Source organism: Pseudorasbora parva, chromosome 11, assembly GCF_024679245.1.
Source record: "Pseudorasbora parva isolate DD20220531a chromosome 11, ASM2467924v1, whole genome shotgun sequence".
Taxonomy (NCBI): domain Eukaryota; kingdom Metazoa; phylum Chordata; class Actinopteri; order Cypriniformes; family Gobionidae; genus Pseudorasbora; species Pseudorasbora parva.
The window spans coordinates 43,903,590-43,925,286 of NC_090182.1; the positions used below are offsets into that span (position 1 = coordinate 43,903,590).

At 39.3% G+C, this 21,697-nt stretch overlaps 1 protein-coding gene across 3 annotated transcripts in view; it reads right to left on the minus strand.

Moving 5' to 3' along the window:
* Nucleotides 1–21,697, minus strand: part of kcnip1a (Kv channel interacting protein 1 a) — a 112,141-nt gene that overhangs the window by 78,147 nt on the left and 12,297 nt on the right. Inside the window, exon 1 of one of the 3 annotated variants that reach the window (XM_067458058.1) lies at nucleotides 19,728–19,758. The exons of 1 other annotated variant lie outside the window; for it this stretch is intronic. In XM_067458058.1, the coding sequence (XP_067314159.1) occupies nucleotides 19,728–19,743 (16 nt within the window). In that variant the 5' untranslated portion in view covers nucleotides 19,744–19,758. Of the gene's footprint in view, nucleotides 1–5,588; nucleotides 5,843–19,727; nucleotides 19,759–21,697 lie in introns of those variants that run through there. One more of the 3 variants, XM_067458054.1, reaches the window with a different exon arrangement.

The window sequence follows — 21,697 nt, forward strand, 5'->3', positions numbered from 1 at the left end:
TATTTATTCCAGCCATTAGTTATTAGTGTTGGATACCTGTAATCCCACAGCACAGACCTTTGGATGTCTGGATACCGATACAAAAGCAGAGCAGCTAGTGATATGAATGCTAATGCGGCCCACAGTTTCAGATCTTACTATCGGTGGTTAATGCCAATGACCAACAGTCATATTCTTTAACCAAAGCAAATACCTGAAACTTTCAGAATGTATAAGTGTGAGCTGGTCTAAGGGGCTTCGGCCAGGTGTACTTGATGAAACCACCCAGAATATGATAGTGAGGTTCCGGTAAGTAAAATCTACATTCATTTTCTCCAAGGGAAATTGATTTTAAACAATAACATATATACCTTTTAAGACAGCCCTACTGTGTGTGAGCTATGTTTTTTGCCTCTGCCCGCATTATTTCAGCTTATTTCTTTTTAAAGGTGTCATGAACTGATGATTGAATGATGTCAACGAATGATTGAATGATTCACATGACTGTGAACATGAATGATGTTTGTGTGGTTTTATACATTCAAAAACATCATAACTAATGAGTAATAGGCTATTCTCTACACTGGTTTTGAGGCTCTCTCCTGAGCGCTGGGTTTTGATGGGCGTTTCTTTCTTCTTGGAAGAAACGGCTAGGATTGGATAAGATTTGCATATATAATGAGCTTAAGCCCCCCTGTCAGTTCAGGGAGAGGAGAGAATGAGGGAGAAGTAGCAACTAGAATGATCTCGATCACAGGCCTGTAAACGTCTTTATCAAACAAACACAATGTTTTATTTCTCATCGACCCGCGATTGATTGGACTATTATTTTTATATTACACATAGCCCGCAAGATCAGATGATATAAGCGTGAACTGCGCGCACACACACATTTGGCGCACGCCACCCTTCAGATGTCAACTTAAGGCCGGGGACACACTGCAAGCGTGTCGTGAGCGTCTCGGCTGCGTGGCGTGTCCGTTTTTATTTCGGCTCCCATGTTAACCGGTTAGCGCTTGCATACTGCCTGCGTCCGCCGGGCGGCTCACGCGCGGTCCGAGCTGCACGGAAAACGCGTGCATGCTTCAAATAGAAGAGTCGCCTATTTTTCACGCGACACGCAAGCGTGTTGGAAGCGTTTCTAGGCAAAACAGCATAGGAAAAGATGTTTATATGCCATTTTGACATGAATACATATTAATAAATGACATTTTCATGTGTGAAAGTCTTTAGGTTAACATAAATGCAGATATAGGCCTACTTGTAATAACAAAAAACAACATAATTATCGTTTTGAAATATTAAAACTGTCAATACAGAACGAAATATTCTGTAGCCTATTTTGCCATCAATACCATAGATATGTATGGTCAATAGGCTACTGCCGACGTTGTCTTTGCTGTATCAATAGGCAATATATTTATATTTAACATGAAGTATAGGGCTTCCCAGCAGCAGCAGCGCCGCGTCAGACACACTTCTGGTGTGCAAAGACAGAGAAAACGCCAGGCAGCCGCCCCGCGGCTGACACGCAGCAGAAACGCCACGCTTGCAGTGTGTCTCCGGCCTAAGAGAGGCTGAGAGAGAGAGAGAGAGAGAGAGAGAGAGAGAGAGAGAGAGAGAGAGAGAGAGAGAGAGAGAGAGAGTGAGAGAGAGAGAGAGAGAGAGAGAGAGAGAGAGAGAGAGAGAATAGCAGATCAAGAACGCTATATAATGAGATTGATCGGCCTGCCGGGCTTTGCGAGCTGTAGCCCATACGTGTCTAAACGTGCGTAGTCCAGCGTGCTAAAGGTATGCTCTGTTAGACACGTACACATAAGCAAAACGATCTATAACAATGCAACACTATTACATATAAAAACACGTTTTACTCACATAAGTGTGTTGCACCATTCCTGTCGGATCCAAATCCAGCATCGACCGGAATTTTTTTTACAAAAGATCCCGCAGTGAACTGAAGTGAACATGTCTTCCCCACGTGAGCTGGAACTTCATTAAAAATAAAGTTCAACCACTCATTCCTAATATTACGATCCGAAGGAAGCTTATGCAGCGACTGTGTTCTTCCACAACCAGGAATAGCGCAATATCTTAATCTTCCTCGGCATGTTTATTGTTGTTGACCAGCTAGCACGTTGAGCCGAACAGCTGTATTCGGTGTCGGTGGGCGGGGCTACTGGATTAGATGCGCGGTAGAGGCGGTGTTTCGTCGCGCACTGACGTCAGTATGAAGCACAGGACCGTTTGCTGAGCCTGCTGTCTATAAAAGCTTTTCTTTGACTAACAAGGAAGTTTTCAGCTCTGAAACTTAGAGGATATTCTTATATTACCATGACCTTTTATAGATCAAAAGCTCAAGGAAAAGTTGATTCCTCAATTCATCACCCCTTTAAATAATTGTCTTAAACAGTGGAATGCTTTTTCCTGGTGGAAAAAGTACATTACCCATGATGCTGTACAGAAAATTACTGTATCAAAAATGAGTACAGTAAAAGAGACCAAAAATGCAACAAAATGGCTCTTTCAGGGCTCCAGACTAACTTTTTGCCTTGGTTGCACTGGTGCGCCTAACTTTTTTATTTAGGAGCACCTCATTTTTTCCCTGGCTTGCGTCACCTTTACCGCCACAATTTCAAGGTCACCTTTTATCATGCTCCATATACATTCATATATACTATGTAAAATGACAATGTAATATATGCATTTACACAGGGATTAAAATAACAGGAAACAATGCTTTGAACATTACAATTTTAAAACAGCTGTTTTAACAAAGTGTTATGAAATAATAATAAAAAAATGAAACAATAAACAATGAAATACAACTCATAATAAATAAAAATACAGATTTTTTTTATTTCCTCTGTCTGCTATATATCACGCTTTGATGATTGTAGCCTACACATTCAAGGGAAAATGCAAAACGTGTGTCCTGATGGCGTGATCATGTTATTAATCATTATTTTTGCGCGAGTGGTTTGAGTATTTATCTATCCAGCAAAACTCTCCTGTGCATTCAATGATGTCCCCAAAACTCTTCCGCGCATGCGTATCTGACGTCATCTAATTGTGAATGAAACCACCGCGCATGCGCGTCCAGTACGTGTTGGATCTCATCCAGTACGTCATCGTGCTACAGGCTGCAGCGAGGACTTCTTGGGAGAGGCAGCGGATGCCAGGACGTTGGGTGCACCAGTGTGACATAGGAACAATTTTAGTCGCACCCATATACATTTTAGGCGTATGTGTGCCCAAGTTGGTCACACTCTAGAGCCCTGTCTTTAGCTCCGCCCACTCCAATAAAGCACTGCAGATGACTTAATCGAGTCAATCTCCCAACGCGCTCAAAATACTAAAATGTCTTCTATATTATGCATATTTTGCAATAAATTTAAAATATATTATTTATATACAATATATTTTATTATACATAAGACTGCCTTTATTTACCTGTCTATATCGACATCCTTCAATCCACTCTGGTCTGCAATTGTATGTACAGGAGTCAGGACCATTCAAAAAGTCATTATTAAATACAGTTTTCAATCTCAAACTCTGACTCTGAGCGCAGTCTATTTCTATTACAAGCTATTACTATATGAGAACAACACCAACATTACATTTAACCTTTGTAAAATTATGTCTTTACCCTTTTGTTTCCATTAGTTTTGCAAGCACACAAACACACACACACACGCGCACACACACACACACACACACACACACACACACACACACACACACACACACACACACGTGATGGTTTTCCGTCACAAGACTGTTATTTTTAAACATTACAGTTATTATAAAAGTTATCCCAGCATTTGTCAGGTCACAGACAGGGAACCATGTATATATGCTTTTTTTAATCTTTGATATCAATTCCTTCATTTTTGTCAGGAGGTATGGAAAATCCAGAACAAGTCTATATTAGCCTTGCATCCGTGCACTGTGGGGAAGAAAACTCCTGTACACTGGGACTTTTTTTTTTTACCCAAAATTGGATCAGCACTGCTGGGTGCTGAAGCCAGAGGGCGCCCTCGAGCAGAAACGCCACATATGCCTCAGAGAGAAGTAATATAATGACATTTACAAGAAATCCCCAAGGGGGTAATTTAGAATTTGGAAAGCGTTCCACCCATTGCTAACCAAGCAATCACCTGCTGTTAGCATCCCATTGACTCCAATTCATTTTTGCGTCAATTTGATAGTGAATTTTACACCTGAGGCGTTTAAAGACTCCATTTGTCCATTGTTTATTTCTAAAGAAACACGACAATGCATAAAAGGCTCCATTACAGCTAATCTAGCTCACTAGCTCCTATAAAGACATTGATCAGCTGGTTCAGGTGTGCTTGATTGGGGTTGGGGCTAAACTCTGCTAAACTCTGTAGGACAGCGGCCCTCCAGGACCGAGTTTGGGGACCCCAGGCTTAAAGTGTCATTCAGTCGGTCTGTGTTCTGTCAGGACGGTCAGGACCCACGAGCTGCTTTGCTGATAAACTGAACTGCAGTGAGCTGTGAGCGGCTGAAATAAGCCAATCAGAGCAGAGCTCAACATTAATATTCATGACTCTTCCGAATAAGGAAAAAACAGAGCATTACATCCTAGGGACAATTTATAAGGTTGTAAATGGACCTGTAAACCTGCATCTGGACAATTTTTGCCCTTAAATAAGCCACACACCCGCTATGTAGATATCAGAGAACAATTTAACATATTGTTTTAAATCATTCTAGGGAACCTTTAAGCCAGCTCTCACATAAACCTTACAATAAACCTTGTAGCCACGCCTTTTTTTTTCAGAGCTGCGCTTGTTGTGTTCTGGTTTGCATTAAAATCTCACAGGTTTATGAATGAAGCGCCCATTTTAAAATCTTCCTGTGTTAACTGACATTTTGTTACGACATCTGCTTCAAACATGCTCATGATGACGGCAACAAGTAAATCCAATTCACCAGCTAATTACTCTTCAACAGCGATGAAATAAAGGGCAGCAAAACAGAAGTTCAAACTAAATTCTAAAGATGGCTGCACACTTGTTTCTCTGACGCATACGTTCTGTGTGATGGGTGATTAAATGCTAGAGTGAATATCATAACCTCTCATAGACCACCAGCTCATTGTGTATTTACACAACGTCTCGTCCTCGAACATCTCCCGTAGAAACAGTGAGCGTGCGTGTGTGAGAGCGAGATCTATGAATGAATAACATTCATGAATAACCATCATTTTACGCTGAAGACAGACAAACAAACTCCTACTAAACAAGAGCACATTTTCTCTCTAATTCACATTTGTGTATAAAGGTTAATACACTTCACGTTTTATTGCATATCATTAAACCAACATAATTAAAACAGGTGAAAAAAACCTCATAGGCACACATCGGAGGAACCCATATATCACGACCAGATCACAGAGACACAGTAAACAGCCACCTAGCAACCACACAGCAACGTACTAAAACCACACAGTGAACACCTCAGCAAACCTAAAACAAAGCCTTAGCATCATGGCAGCAAGTTTTCCATGTGAAAAAAGCACAGAAAATGTAGAAAGCATAGTCTTAAATTTATTTGACTGCACAAACATACAGTCCGCTTACCTTTGCGATAGTTCACCTGTTTGCCCTGCATCGAGAACGTTCCCATGATGAGCCCCATAACTGCGTCTGTGGCTACACACCTGTAGCATGAGACAGCAACTCGCTCAGATGAGAGCGAAACGTGTGTTTGTTGACGGTAGTTCAGCGTGCGTATGTCTGCTCTCATTTCATAGACCCTTCCTCTCTCTCTCACACACACTCCTCCTTTCTTTATCCTCGTCCATCAATGCATATTAATCTTTCTCTCTTTCTGTCTGTGTCCAAATCTCTCTCTCTCTCTCTCTCTTTCATCTTCCTACCCTAGAGACAAATATAAAGAGTGCGAGAGAGAGAGAGAGTTAATGCCAAAAAGGAAGAGGACGACAACCAGGGAATGAGGGAAAACCTCAGGAGACAGAAACTCTCTGGCAGAGGAATAAAGAACAGAGGAAGTGAGCGAGTGATTCTGGTGTGCGCTTCAGAGTGCGTGTCGTCATCTGAAAGCAGAAACGACAACCCAACCTTTTAGACAAAAGGGAAAACACTTCAGAAAATCTCTCATTCGTTCATTTCACACAGCTCCACATGAAGCTCCTCCAGTGGTTTAATGCACTACACAGAAGGTGAATATAAAACATTTTCAACTAATATCAACATACTTCCTCAGGTCATTAATCACAGTAAAGGTGCAGTATGTAGATATTAGTACTAGTGCTGTTAATATTTGAAATCACCACAACAAACACGCCCCTACCCAAAAGGATCACACCCCTATCTCGATCATGCCCCCAAATTCAAGAACAACACAGGCACCTCCCGCATCATAAGTGGACACGCCCCTTACTGTTGCGTCTCCTTAGTGTTTCTCAGAAATCACTTACTGCACCTTTAAAGCTGCTGGTTTTCTGAAATGGTGTGTTTTCATATATAAATAATACATCATCTAATTAAATACTAATTTGCATGCATTTCTAGAACTGCATTTGAGCTTTGGGTAATGCCAGGTTAATGGCTTGTTTTATTTTGTTGACATATTAGTCATTTAGAATTTTTTTGGGAGGGTTAACACTGACACTTTTTCCTGTTTATTACTTTAAAGGCTTGTTCACACTGGGACGTTTATCACGCATGTTTATTGGGGGTGTCAAAATTAATTGTTTCTTCGATGTATCGCGATGCAGATGAGGACGATTCTGTATTGGTTCAGTAATAGACCATAACCGATTATAATGTTACTGACCTGTCACATATGTGCTTTGTCGCGGTAGCATACAATGGCAAAGGGAAGCAAGACGCGAGTAATTAAAATTAAAATCCAACTACTTTATAAGACGGCATTATAAAGGCCACATTTCAGCTTTAATGAACAACCTGTTAAGCAACACCTGGAGAAGACACGCACTGACATGATTTATCAGAATAATTTCATTTACACTTGGGCACATAAATGCATCTCCGCAAAACGGATATAAATCCGATCTTCAGTTCCCGCACTATATGAACATTTACTGGAGATCAAGTCATGTCAAAACTAAGCCTGCAGTCTCCCACTCAGATACTGAAGCTTTCGCGCCTCGATCGCCCCCCGGTGACCGGTCCCAGTATAGCCGCCCCTCTGTGTTTTCTAATGGACGTGAGGCAAACTAAACAATAAAATTACACTTCAAATATTTTTTTCCCCAAAGTTAATGTCATTGAAGGCCTTTATCATCACGATGATTTCATTTCAAGTGTTCGTTTTTAAAATCAGTTTAGTTTAAGCTAGTTATTTGATGCTATAAAAACGGGGGGTGTGACCTCATGATTGACAGCTGAGATCGATGTCTTCTCTGAGTGAAGTTGTCACTGAGTATTCTGTCCTCTGCATGCGTGTATGTTGGGCATGCATATACAGATAGCTAAACATTTTGAAGTGATGAAGATGCCTCAATGACCACACAGATGAAGAAGTAAATTTGTATCTTTACTTGACTTTGTTGAGTGCAATCATGTTGTTTCTCTCATCTCTGTTACATTATTTTTTGTGAAACTGAAAAAGAAATACAAATATGCTTACTTAAATATAAATAAACAAATACAATGACTCATTAATACAATGTTTACATTACCATCGGTAAATTACAGTAGTCATTACGTGATCGCGTGGCGATCTTTTGAAATGTCTGAATAACGCACGTGGAACCGATAACATGCTTCTAATATATACATCATAACAAGATATAGACCCAAAATACATAAATTAAGAATAATAAATGAAACTTACAAGCAAAGCTTCTCCAAGGCGTTAAACAACAACAACGGAAAACGGCTGAAAGACGCACGCGATCTCTCTGATGTGCAGAACGGCTGATATGGCTGCAGAGTTCTACGTGATTGTCTCTATGCAGCATAACAAATAAAGTTTTTCAAAGGGAGGTAGTTTAAATAAACCTTTGTAAAACAGTGCCATCTAGCAGAGAGGAATTAACTTTAGACAAGACGTAATACTGAGGCTCTAACAGACTTTTTTCAGGATTTTTGGGAGCAGATTGGAGCTTTAGCTTTAATTTCTACATTTCCATAACTGTTTATTTCACACCAACATAATTAATTGTTCTGCATCTGCTAGAGTGTGGGCGGGCTTTTGATATCGCGACTGTACTTCCTGCTCCCTACTGCGCAACTCCGGCCCCGAAATCGCTACTGCGCAGACTAGGTCCCAAGATGTCAGTGCCGTGCAGGCCGCCTGAAAGCTTCAAATCTGGCAAGCGGAAACGGATGATGTCGATGTCGGTCTATGGTCAAAACAGCAGATATGAGCTGCATTTTATTAATCGACAGCTAATTTAAAAATCAAAGACCGTAACATGAGCGAATATATGCACACATTTACATTATTGTTGTATGTTTCTTTGTTATTTATGTCCCTTGTTATTTGTGTAATTGATATTTAATGCTGCTGGGAGGATTCACAGAATAAGAATAATGTGACGGCTGTCTCCGGTACACATGACAATAAAGTTTGAATTGAATTGAATTGAATTATCTGCGTCCATTGCATATCGCGCCGTTTTACTTCCATCCACCGGTTCACTGTTCGGGGGGATCTGAATCTGCTCATTTGAAGAGAGGTCCATTAAACCCTAAACCAAATTTTCTGAGATTTTAAGTGCGTTTGTTGAACATCATGGAAGACAATGTTACCATCAACTTTTGAATGTGGGAGAAAACTAGTTCATTTTAAACCCTTTTGCTCTATTTTCAACTTCCTGGTTTAAATTCATCTTCATGTAAACGGCATAGGCTGTGACGTTTTCTTGTACTATAGTACGGCAATGACTCATCATCGCTGTCTCATAATTATTCCTGAGACTGGGTGTCTTTATCCTATGAGAAGACGCGTTGCTTAATTCATGACGGCACGGGCTTAATTATTCATGACAGTACGCGTTGATAGGCATTTTCCTCTGACTGGCGCTTCAAACAGTGAGATTGCATACAGTAAGTGAGAGATGCATTAATGGGTCAAAAGCGAGTGTTTGTTTTTGCTTTGTGTGAGTGTCTGCATTGCCTACATTCTCTTCAGTAGATCTTGAATCTTCACACAAATGCGATTCATCCACACTATGAGTGTAACCGCTCCAAACGGCATATAAAACTCCACAAAATAAGCCAAAAAAATTATCAGTTATGCAACAGCATTTTCATATGGTGCACAGTAATAAAACTGTCAGAATCAGAAGCCGTTGATGTGCTTTCAGTCTCCCCTAGTCCCCCTCCACTCCGCCGCAAAACCACGCCCACTTTTATAGCATTTTTCAAAACTGTGGTGAGAATTGACTGCTCCTGAAACAGGGGGTTTCATGGCCCTTTAAGGGAATTTTAAAAAAGAGAGAGAATGGATTGTTACCATTTATACAGTGCTGGTCATATAATTAAAATATCAAGAAGTTTATTTATTTCACTAATCCCATTCAAAAATATTATATTTATTCATTACACACAGACTGATATATTTGAAATGTTTATTTCTTTTCATTTTGATGATTATAACTGACAACTAAGGAAAATCCAAAATTCAGTATTTCAGAAAATTAGAATATTGTGAAAAGGTTCAATATTAAAGACACCTGGTGCAACACTCTAATCACAAAACACCTGCAAAGGCCTTTAAATGGTCTCTCAGTCTAGTTCTGTCGGCTACACAATCATGGGGAAGACTGCTGACTTGACAGTTGTCCAAAAGACGACCATTGACACCTTCCACAAGGACAGCAAGAGGTCATTGCAAAAGAGGCTGGTTGTTCACAGAGCTCTGTGTCCAATCACATTAATATAGGGAGGCGAATGGAAGTAAAAGATGTGGTAGGAAAAAAAAAAACTGTACAAGCAATAGGGATAACCTCACCCTGGAGAGGATTGTGAAACAAAACCCATTCAAAAATGTGGGGGAGATTAACAATGAGTGGACTGCAGCTGGAGTCCGTGCTTGAAGAACCACAGTGCACAGACGTATGCAAGACATGGGTTTCAGCTGTCGCATTCCTCCTGTCAAGACACTCTTGAGAAACAGAAACAGACAGCATCAGAAGCGTCTCGCCTGGGCTAAAGGACTAGACTGCTGGTAAGTGGTCCAACGTTATGTTCTCTGGTAAAAGCAAATTTTGCATTTCCTTTGGAAATCAGGGTCCCAGAGTCTGGAGGAAGAGAGGAGAGGCACACAATCCACATTGTTTAGGTCCAATGTAAAGTTTCCACAGTCAGTGATGGTTTGGGGTGCCATGTCATCTGCTGGTGTTGGTCCACTGTGTTTTCTGAGGTCCAAGGTCAACGCAGCCGTATACCAGGAAGTTTTAGAGCACTTCATGCCTTCTGCTGCTGACTAACTTTATGGAGATGCAGATTTCATTTTCCAACAGGATTTGGCACCTGCACATCGTGCCAAAGCAACCAGTACCAGGCTTAAGGGCTATGGTATCCCTGTTCTTAATTGGCCTGCAAACTCGCCTGACCTTAACCCCATTGAAAATCTACAGGGTATTGTGAAGAGGAAGATGCGATATGCCAGACACAACAATGCAGAAGAGCTGAAGGCCACTATCAGAGCAACCTGGGCTCTCATAACACCTGAGCAGAGCCACAGACTGATCGACTCCATGCCACGCCACATCGCTGCAGTAATTCAGGCAAAAGGAGCCCCAACTAAGTATTGAGTGCTGTACATGATCATACTTTTTATTTTCCTACTTTTCAGTTGGCCAAGCTTTCTAAAAATCCTTTCTTTGTATTGGTCTTAAGTAATATTCTACTTTTCTGAGATACTAAATTTGGAATTGTGCTTTGTTGTCAGTTATAATCATCATGGAATTAGTGAAATATGACCAGCACCTGTAGGCTGGTTGTTCTCACACACTGCCGACAAACATCATGTTCAAACACCTTATAAAAAAAAAAACATTTTGCAGAATAAGACTATTAATTAAACGTTTAATTCTTGAATGAATCAGTTGCTTTAGAACAAATAGATTCAAATGACAACCACACCTGCCTGTACTGAATTAATTTGATTGGTAACATTGGAACTTATTTTTATTTAATGTATTATTTTAATACATTTTTAAACAAATGTATACATTTAAATTGAAGAATTTTACATTAAAAATTAATTTAATAATTTTAGAAAAAAATTCCTTTAAGTTAATACCTAAAAATTCATTTCTGTCATTGATCAGAAGGTTCTCCTAAAAATTATATTCTTTCGCAGTACAACAGTTTGTCAATGGAGCAGCACAAAACATCTTGCAGATAACATACAAAAGGTGTAACTTTAAGAGTACTGGCCCAGTAAAGCTAAAGAAGGTACTACAATTGCACTTATATTATGAAAGTGTACTGCATGTAACACACACACACACACAAACACAGAGTGTATTCATTTGATATGCATTACAATACAAGGCCATTTTAAATGAGGAAAGTTGAATCGCTATGACTCTAGATCATCATCTGTCGCACATCTTCTGGACTGAGGCAGATATGAGATTTATTTTATGGCCTATAATATATATTTAATTCCAAATTAAATATTGATATTTTGGAAATGAATGTTTCAGAGGGACACAGTCTGTCCTGAGGGCTGTTGGGTTGCATGTGGGTGTCCTGTCACACTGCATGGGCTATGAATGTACATCACAACATTCTCCCGCAGACACAGAAATACAGCGACTCAGGGCACTAGTACAAAGTAAAGTGAAATTAGTACAACTAAATTCAGCTCCAAATGTGCTGTTCATACACAAATCATTTATGTGTAAAAATGGCATGATATATGAACCGCATTTAATGTCTGTTGCCATTGTTTCAACAAATAAATTAGACTTTACACGAGTGGCTCTTTTTAGTGAATAGAAAACTTGTAACAAGAGCAGTGGAGTCCGATTCATGAACAAATCTATCAGTGGTTCTTGGTGAATCAAAAACATTAGTGTGACTAGTACATTATGATTCCCAAACAATTTACTAGTATGAACTGGTTTCTTTCAATGAGTACTTAAGATGGTGTGAATTAGTCTGTCCAATCATTCCCTGAACTGAATCCCTCCAAGTGCATCCAACATCCAACTCACACGACATAAACACACAAGAAGTACCACAGTGAAGAGTTTTGATGGCTCAGAGACCTAGATCCCTTGAGAGAAAAATGTGACCCCTCCCTGACAGCAAACTTTAATTAATCACATTAATGATGACAAATTACCGTTTCAATTTCAAAGACAAGCACTCCCTGCAGGCAGAGATATAGCCTAACAAACTACATCTGACTCCGTGAATACAAATATCCTCCTGTCTCATCGGAAAAAAAAAATCCTTTTGACAATGATTTAAAAAAACAATGTTAATATTTAATTGGGCATCTCACTGAAAGTGTAGCTAGCAGAATCTGCGTCAAAACACTCCAGTAAAGATAGTCCACGGTTTGATATTAAGCTCTCTTGGCTATAAATCTGCAGTCTGCTGTCTTAGACATGCACATAATATTGCATGTCATTCTTTATGATTTGTGAATTCAGGTGAAAGTCAGTCTCTGACCTGAAATCAGCAAGGGGTTTTTTATAGTGGCTCTTAATTTTATAATGCGTATAGCTCCAAAAGTTGGACATTTAGAAGACTGAAACAAACCAGTATCATCTCTGCCTGCTTGATTTTGGGGGGGTTTAAGCAAAAGTCGTGTCCGTAAAACCCTTGGTAAGTCTGCATTTGCCAGGATTGTGAAAATAGATGAACATTTTTTATGTTTAACATCTATAGATGTTGCTTGTAGGCATGTGCCAATATAAATTTTTCATGTTGCGATTAATTGCTGATATTTGATCACGGTATACGATATTATCGCGATATATATTGAAATAAGTTGCCAAAAAAAAGTGTTGCCATAGCATAACAGCTTTAAGAACTATTTTTGTAATAACAAAAATAACTGAATGTTTAAATACAATAATACAATGCACCAAAAATATATACAGCTCTGGAAAAAAAATTAAAAGACCACTTAACATTGAGAAATCAATGAAAAAAATCAATGTTAAGTGGTCTCTTAATTTTTTCCAGAGCTGTAACAGAAAATTTTTCAAACAGATTAAAGTGCAAAAGAATTAGGCTATAAAGAACAACAGGTAACAAATTAATAAAAGGTCTCATTATTTAAAAAAGCATTAACTAAGATTGAGCAATAGCTACATTTGTTACAGAATGTATAATGTTTTTGGTAATGTTAGTTCAGAAATACTGATCATTGTTAGTTTTATCTTGGGTCCATTAAAAAAGTTAATTTGATTTTGATTTTAAAGGTGCACTATGGAGCTTTCCGTCCACTGGAGGGCGCCTATGCAAAACAAATCGTAGTTTGATGACACAAAGTGTGAGCGCAGCATCTTGGGAGATGTAGTCTTCTCATCACAGCCGGTGTAAAATAGGACTCAGGCAGAAATCACGTTCATGCATGCGGTTATTAACGTTACTGTAGTCTAAAGCAGAGCAGGACCGAGTGTTGTAGACCTGAGCACAGCTGCTGGAGCGATTGTTAAACAAATACCCGCCTCGCAAATACCGGGACTTTTATTATGACGGGACGGGACTCATTTGCCGGTCGCCTGCACTGATCCGCTCTTCCGGTTATGATTTTGAGGTAATGGAGCTCTGTTTATCATATTAGATACATTTAAGTGTGTTTAAAATGATGTTATGACGTTACTCCGTGCGTTCACTTGTTCACACTGCTAAGAGTAAAGCGCTCCTGTCAAATAAAAGCCGAAACCGAGGGTAACGCAGATATGACGCAATTGACAGGCGACTCCCTCAAATGCAATGCTGAAACGTCCCTGTCCTTAGTTAAAATAGCAATTTTCTCACAATTTACAAATAGTTGGAAACATCTGGGATATTGTAGGTACTCAACTGAACAAAATATATAACACTGGCCTAGTGGTTTTTGGATATTTTACAGCAAAAATACTACATAGTTCACCTTTAATGTTACTAAACAGTAACTAAGAAATGAACATTACTTAGAATAATTAATTCTTTATAAGTATTTTTCATTGTCAGTTTGGTAATAATGAATTAACATGTTAACTAATGAAGTCGTATGTCTCAAAGTTTTACTGAACAATAAATAAATAAAAATCTAATTATAGGGCATGCTGTAGTCCAAATTAAAACAAAAATGTTTAAGTTTGAAAATAAATAGCCTATCAAGTCTTTAAGTATTTGGTGCTGTGATGAACAACATTGAGACAACATTCGTTTACAAAAAACCAATGGCTGTTTTAAAAACTACACTAGCGCAGTTGCTTTTTGTTCCCTTTCGAGAGAGGTTCCTCGTATTACGTATGGGAAAAACTCCTTTTCTCGAGAATGTGAAGCAAAACTTTTAATAAAGGTATCTATGTAAAGCGCAGTGAGCTGCACGGCCATAGCCCAGCGCGAGGAGCGCTCTGATTGGCCGGGCCGCGGCAACTGCAGGAACCTATGGTGAGGCGGCTGAGAGGAACGAACCAATGGGGGGCGTTCCAGAAGCCCGCCGAAAAAGGTGCTTATATTTGCATACAGGAGGCTATATAAGACCCTAATTCGCCATAGGTGTCAGATTTTATCTCCTTCAGCGATACCTTCGCTGGTCTCCGGAAGAAGCACCGCCGTTGAAAAGGCACCAGCGGAACCTGCAGCTGAGGACGACGGACTCCCTCTCCGCCTTCTCTGCCGTTCCAGCTACGCCATCCGGCGTTATATATCCTTTAAACTGTGTCTATGTTGAGTGTTATATGTGTTTGTGTGTGTGTTGCCGCTGCAACGCCACTTCTAGAGCTTACAGGCTTGTTCTACTCCAAGAGCTAATGGACGCGGGTCGTCCCCCCTCCATACTCGGGGTGTGTGTCTCCGCCATAGCAGCTAGCCACGCTCCGATCGCGGCACATTCACTAGGGAAAAGTGATCTTATTGTGTGTTTTCTTAAAGGGGCCAGGAGATTCAGCCCGCCTTGCCCCTACCTCGGTCCCTATTTGGGACCTCGCCATGGTTTTGGAGGCCGTGAAGGGTTCCCCCTCCTAACCACTTCAGAACACGAGCTTGAAGCACATATCACTCAAAACCGTTTTTCTGCTGGCTGTGGCCTCGGTTAACCGAGTGGGTGGCTTACCTGCACTCTCCGTGAGCCCTTCCTGTCTTGAGTTTGGGTCCAGCAACTTCAAGGTTGTGCTCAAACCGAGGCATGGTTTTATGCTGAAAGTGCTATCAACCCCTTCAGTATGCAGGTCTTTTCACTGTTTAACCCGCGTCTCAGAGAGAATAAGACGCAAACCTATTCTGCCCAGTCAGAGCATTGAGATTGTATCTAGAGCGCTCCGCCCCCTTCAGGCAGTCGGATCAGCTCTTCATTGCTTCGGTGGCCGCACTAAAGTTTGTGCTGTCATGAAACAGTCTCTCACACTGGATAGTGGATGCAGTCCCACTAGCATATAGGTCTAGGACCTAACCTGTCCTACAGGCATTTAAGCCCACTCCTCTAGAGGCATGGCCTCATCTTGGGCTTGGTCGTGTGACATTTCTTTGGAAGATATCTGTGCGGCGGCAGGCTGGGCCTCTCCGTCCACTTTTATCAGATTCTACAAGTTGGAGGTTCCAGCTCTACAAGCAGGGCTTCTCTCCATCTAGGCTCTATCTTGACCCTGGCAAACAGATTGCCTTACGTTTTGGCCTGTACACATTAGTCCTTAAGCACTATTCATTCATCATAAAATCCGACTATGTCCGATCAGCTGTTCAAACGAACCGACTCTTCCGGTTCTTCATTTCCCTTATAAGCCGCCTCTGTCGGTGTCTCGGGGGTTTATAACATGTGCTTTGGGTATACTGGGTCAGTCAGCACACACGGCGCTTTACATTGTGTTCCCATACGTAATACGAGGAACCTCTCTCGAAAGGGAACGTACTCGGTTACTTTCGTAACCTCGGTTCCCTGAGAGAGAGGAACGAGTATTACGTTCCGTGCCGTGTTTATGCTTCTCAGGTATCGCTTCAGTCGATCTTAAAACCTGACACCTATGGCGAATTAGGGTCTTATATAGCCTCCTGTATGCAAATATAAGCACCTTTTTCGGCGGGCTTCTGGAACGCCCCCCATTGGTTCGTTCCTCTCAGCCGCCTCACCATAGGTTCCTGCAGTTGCCGCGGCCCGGCCAATCAGAGCGCTCCTCGCGCTGGGCTATGGCCGTGCAGCTCACTGCGCTTTACATAGATACCTTTATTAAAAGTTTTGCTTCACATTCTCGAGAAAAGGAGTTTTTCCCATACGTAATACTCGTTCCTCTCTCTCAGGGAACCGAGGTTACGAAAGTAACCGAGTACGTTTGTGGGGTTTCCGGGGTAACCGCTGCATTCTGCAGTTCATCAGCGCCCTCTGCTGTCACAGATGAAGTTCTGCCGGCACTTCAGCAGCGCATCTCGTTCATTTGCTTCTCATATTACATCTGAGCATGGCTCCCTTTGACGCAGAATACAGCGGTGTTGAGCATTTATATGGTCGAAGGGCAAAGTATTCTTGAGTGCATTATAAAAAAAATATTAATTGTTAATAAATTATTATTTACGATATTTTAAAGTGCCCACGATAACAATATCGTGCATATTCATTATCGTGATATATCGTATTATCGAAAATCGGCAGGTGGCTCTGCTTGAGCTTAATAATGCTTTTGTTTTTGTTTTTTTACACACTGTTAAATGTATTAAAAACCTTAAGATATAACGTAAACGTATTGTGTACATTGCCTAATCATAAGCTTGTTGAGAAATGGCGACGACATGTTGATTAAAAAAAAAAACTAAAAAAAACTTCCTCTCATTTTCTCAAAATGCCTCATTTGAATAAATGAATATTCAAATATTCAATTTTACTGAGCCCAAATATTCAGATACAATATTTTGGGAAAATTACCATCCCTAATTGAACCACTGGAGTCACATGGAGCAATTTTAACAATGTCTTTACTACCTTTCTGGGCCTTGAAAGTGTTAATTGCATTGCTGTCTGTCTATGCTGACACCACTACGCTCCTAAAACCTAAAAATAAAACAAATTAAATAATCCTAATCAAACGAAAATGATCAACTGACAATTTTGGGATCTGTCGATGGGAGGAGACATTGAAGCTATTCAAGCCACAAGACCAACGCCAGAATGAGCTGCTAAACATCTTCGATTAGCAGTAGATCCGCCAATCAGGCTCCTCCAACGACAGCCAATCCCTACACACATATACAAAAACAAAACAACCCACAAAATACAGATATGAAGGATCGTAACAAAGATTTCACAAATCAGAACGGTTATGGACTCAGGGAAGCGCTAACTGACCAAAACTCTACTGTGAAACCTTTTACAAATTGGTAATGTGAAAATTAAGGACTCAAGGTTAACTGATCAAAAATGCATTGTGAAATATTTCACAAATTACAATTCGTTTATTTGAGTCTAGTATGGTCTATTAGTCTAAATAGTCTATTTTTCACATTCCTGGCTAAGGCAGATTTACAGAGGTTTTACGGACAACGGGACAGGCCTTAGGGCTTTGCTATGAAAAAAATTCACAATGTCGAGACGACACTTGGTTTCAGTCCAAGTGTCCAACTGCATCGCTTGAACTCACAAATCACAAATAAGGACATGTGATATTATTTGCATGTCTACGGTAGCTATTGACTTCCATAGTATTTTTTTCCTACTATGGAAGCCAATGGCTATAGTGTCAACTTACCAACTTTCTTCAAACGATCCTCTTTTGTGTTCAAAAGAAGGAGAAAAAACCCAACACAAACTCAATACAGATTCGGAACAACTTGAGGGTAAGTAAATTATTACAGAATTTTCATTTTTGGGTGAACTATCCCTTTACATTTTTCAATTGTCAAGACAAAAAAAAATGTTTTAACAGCACTATATATGCATTCTGCATAGCTATTCAATTTGTGCATGTCCTCTTATTTTAGGCATGTGTTTATATGTCTTTATTTATTCCATTCATCAAGATATTCACATCCAGACTTTAGTAGTTAAATTAACTTCATGACTACAAACATTTCAAGTTTCAAAGCTCTCAGAGCTTGTGTGATTGATCTTGCACTAGTTTATATGCCTTAACCCCTTAAGTGTCACCCCCCTTTTTGAAAATATACATGAAAATTCACTATCCAAACTTAAATGGTTGCAATTCAAGAATGCTTTGGAATATAGACATAAGTTTGGTCTCATTTTAAAGAAGACAGTCAGCAGAGTATTGCTCAAGTGAAATCATTTTAAAAAATTTAAGTTTAAAAAAGTTATGGAAGTTTAAATGTACTGTAAATCAAAAATACTGTACTAGATATTTAATATTTAATATAAAATATATATGTTACAAAATAATGTGGACTCTAAAATTACTATCAAATCAAAGCCATATGTCTAATTAATTTGTGTTCCAAATTTGAAGTTGATATCACAAAAATTGAAGTTCCCATGAGATTTTGTTTAGGCGTTGTACCACAAATAGCCACCGGGTGTCATTGAAATTCCATTGATTTTTTAAAATGCAATTTCCTGTGTCAAATGTATATATTTTTGTGTAAATATCACAAAACAGTTTGCAGATATAGAACCGTGAGACTAAGACCTTTCCGACGATATGCGTTTTGTCAAGATTAGAAAAGGTTTTTATTATAAATTAAATAAATATGTTAAATAAATATGAAACATGACAACGCCACTTGGGGAGGAGCCCTGCTAGAATAATTTAGAGCACCGTTTCCATGGTAACGCAAGGTCTGATTTCAAATCGGTTTGCACAGGATGAATCTTGAGTTCGTAAGCTTTCGAATGATATATAGTTTGTCAACATTAGATAAGGATAAATATAGGATATATTGTTTTAAATATGCAGTGGCAAATGGGCCCACCGGTGGGCCAGTGACCTTAACTCCCATACGGACAGGCTATATTTTAGTCCTTTTTTTGGTTTTGGAGTGTATAACAATATCTGTTAATTTAACAATCTTAGCAGTAAAATATTTGTAGCCAAGAATCAATTTAATACATTGGGACACCTTAGAGATGAGTAAAACATTGTTGGGTTTATTTCTACCTCCGGCAGGGGTATCTGAAAAAACTAAAGCACTTTTTGACTATTTGTCACTAGCCTATAGGTCTACAGATGAACAGCAATGTCAAAAGACACATTTAATTAACATATCTTGTAAACAGATGTCAGGTTTTAATTGGGCTGTCAGTGAAAATAAAGACATGCTTTCCACCCTCTTAGTATTAAAAAGGAACATCACAGTCAACCACACAGAGAGCCGAAATAAAGCACACAGCTGCCACCCCGCGGCAGACGCAGGAATCACAGGCTTTCAACGCGAACAACACACAAGACTACAGCGAATTTCAATCAGCAAAGCACATTCAAACAACAACATATACAATCACACTTTATATGTAAATGCCATTTACAGAACAAGCAAGCGAAACTTTTAATTGACACAAAAAACAGATTTTTCAAACATTTTCGAGGCACTTATCGCGTCCTCTTGTGAATGCTTATCGTCAGACAGACCTGGCAATAAATTAAGGTATGTAAAGCATGTACTTACGGAAGACATGATGCATTCAGTACAGAAATGTGAATTTACATCGTAATCCAGTCAGTGTGAAATGTTTATTTTGGCCTTTGTTTATCTCTCTGACTCATGTGCTAACAGTGCATCTGTGAAGTAACATAAGGAGGAGCACTGTGTGGGCGTGGCAGGCGGCCTTGAAGGTTGCCTCTATTTGGTCAAATAGAATGAGCCTAAATAATAATTCTCATATTTTAATTATTTAGCTAGGCTCCACTTTAATAAAATGTCCAGGTGTTATTAGTCAGGTGAGCACTCATTAAGAGTGCTCACTCATCAAGGCGTTGTCACATGATAACATATGATATCTTTAGCACTGGCCAGAATGCACTAATACATGTTTTGTGATTACAGATTAGTGTATACATTTAAAGCTACACTGTGTAACTTTTTTAGTTTATTCTTAGCTAAAATCACTTAGTTCTTTCAAAAATATATGTGGTCATTAATATATATTTACTTCTTTCAAGTAATAAAGTATTCTCATAAGTTTATAATATACCATTGAAAATACATACGGGTGAGGGTTCGAATGGCGGTCGCCATGTTGCTCCTCCATCTTAAAAGTACATTTGCCAAAGAGGGACATACCCGTAAATTCAAGCTTCGCTTTTCGCGTTTTAACATTCGATGGCACTGTGTCGAATGTGAAGAGGGGGATTGCTTGAGGCTGCTATTTGATGATGGAGGATCACTCTTATTCTCGAGGATATTTGCCAGAGTCGCCAAGGAAGCGGAAAAGAGAATTAAGACGGCAACGCAATGGGTAAATCAACAAGACAAAAGTAAATATTGGAGTGGCCTTTCCAAGATGGAAAGAGCTCATGAGGAGCAACGATTTTAAAAAGAACGCAGACGTTGCCTGCTTTCTTCTCGACAGGTAATATTAATTCAGCCTATTTGTGTATATTGGAAGTTTTATTGTTGCTTGACTAATTATATCATGGTGTGCTGTGCATAACACTAGAACAACGTCTAGGATAGTTTTCCTCGCGTCAATGATGAAAAAGTATTGTTTACCTTGTAACATAAATCCGTGTTCTATGACGGATAACATGAGATTAATATTTTAATTGCATTATAATTTGTAGGCTATATATAGGCACTTTAAATTTTAGTTATTTTTCATTTATTTTACTGTATACACAATTAATGTAGTCTAATCTGATGAGACTTTCACCTTTACTTTTACATCTGTAATCTTATTCATTTAAGACGTATTATTGTACGATGTAAATATATTTCACACTATGACACCTTATTATGACTAGCCTACGAATGGGGCACTGGTAGGTCATTATAGAAAATGATATAGCCTACAATGTAAACTTTGCCTTACGCTAGTGATGTCGTACAATATACAGAATAACGAAAGCACTGATAAAAGTTACTTTACTAAGATTAGCTTGCATTCGTCTGGGAACCTGATCGCTGATGTTAGCAATGAAATGGTAAAAAAAAAAATGAAAACATAAAACTATTATTAATTTTACATAGATTAATTTGATCATAGATCATTTAGCAAATTAAATAACTGCAAATTATAATAGTTTTCAAAAGTAACCTCATCACTTGAAGCAACACTCACCGAAGAGGTCGAACTGGAAGTCGCTAAATTGGCCACCTGAGAGGAACAGAAACTATTATTCACTGGATGGTCATATACCTTTTCACCACTAGATGGGGGAAAATATCACACAGTGTAGCTTTAAGTGCCCCTCATATGGATTTTCAAATATTCCCTTTCATACAGTCTGTACACTCTAAAAAATGCTTGGTTAAAAACAACCCAAGTTGGGTTGAAAATGCACCAACCCAACAATTGGGTTGTTTCAACCCAATGGTTGAGTTGTTCTTACCCAGCAATTGGGTTGTCTTAAGCAACATTTAACTCAACCACTGGGTTAAAACAACTCAACCACTGGGTTAAAACAACTCAACCATTG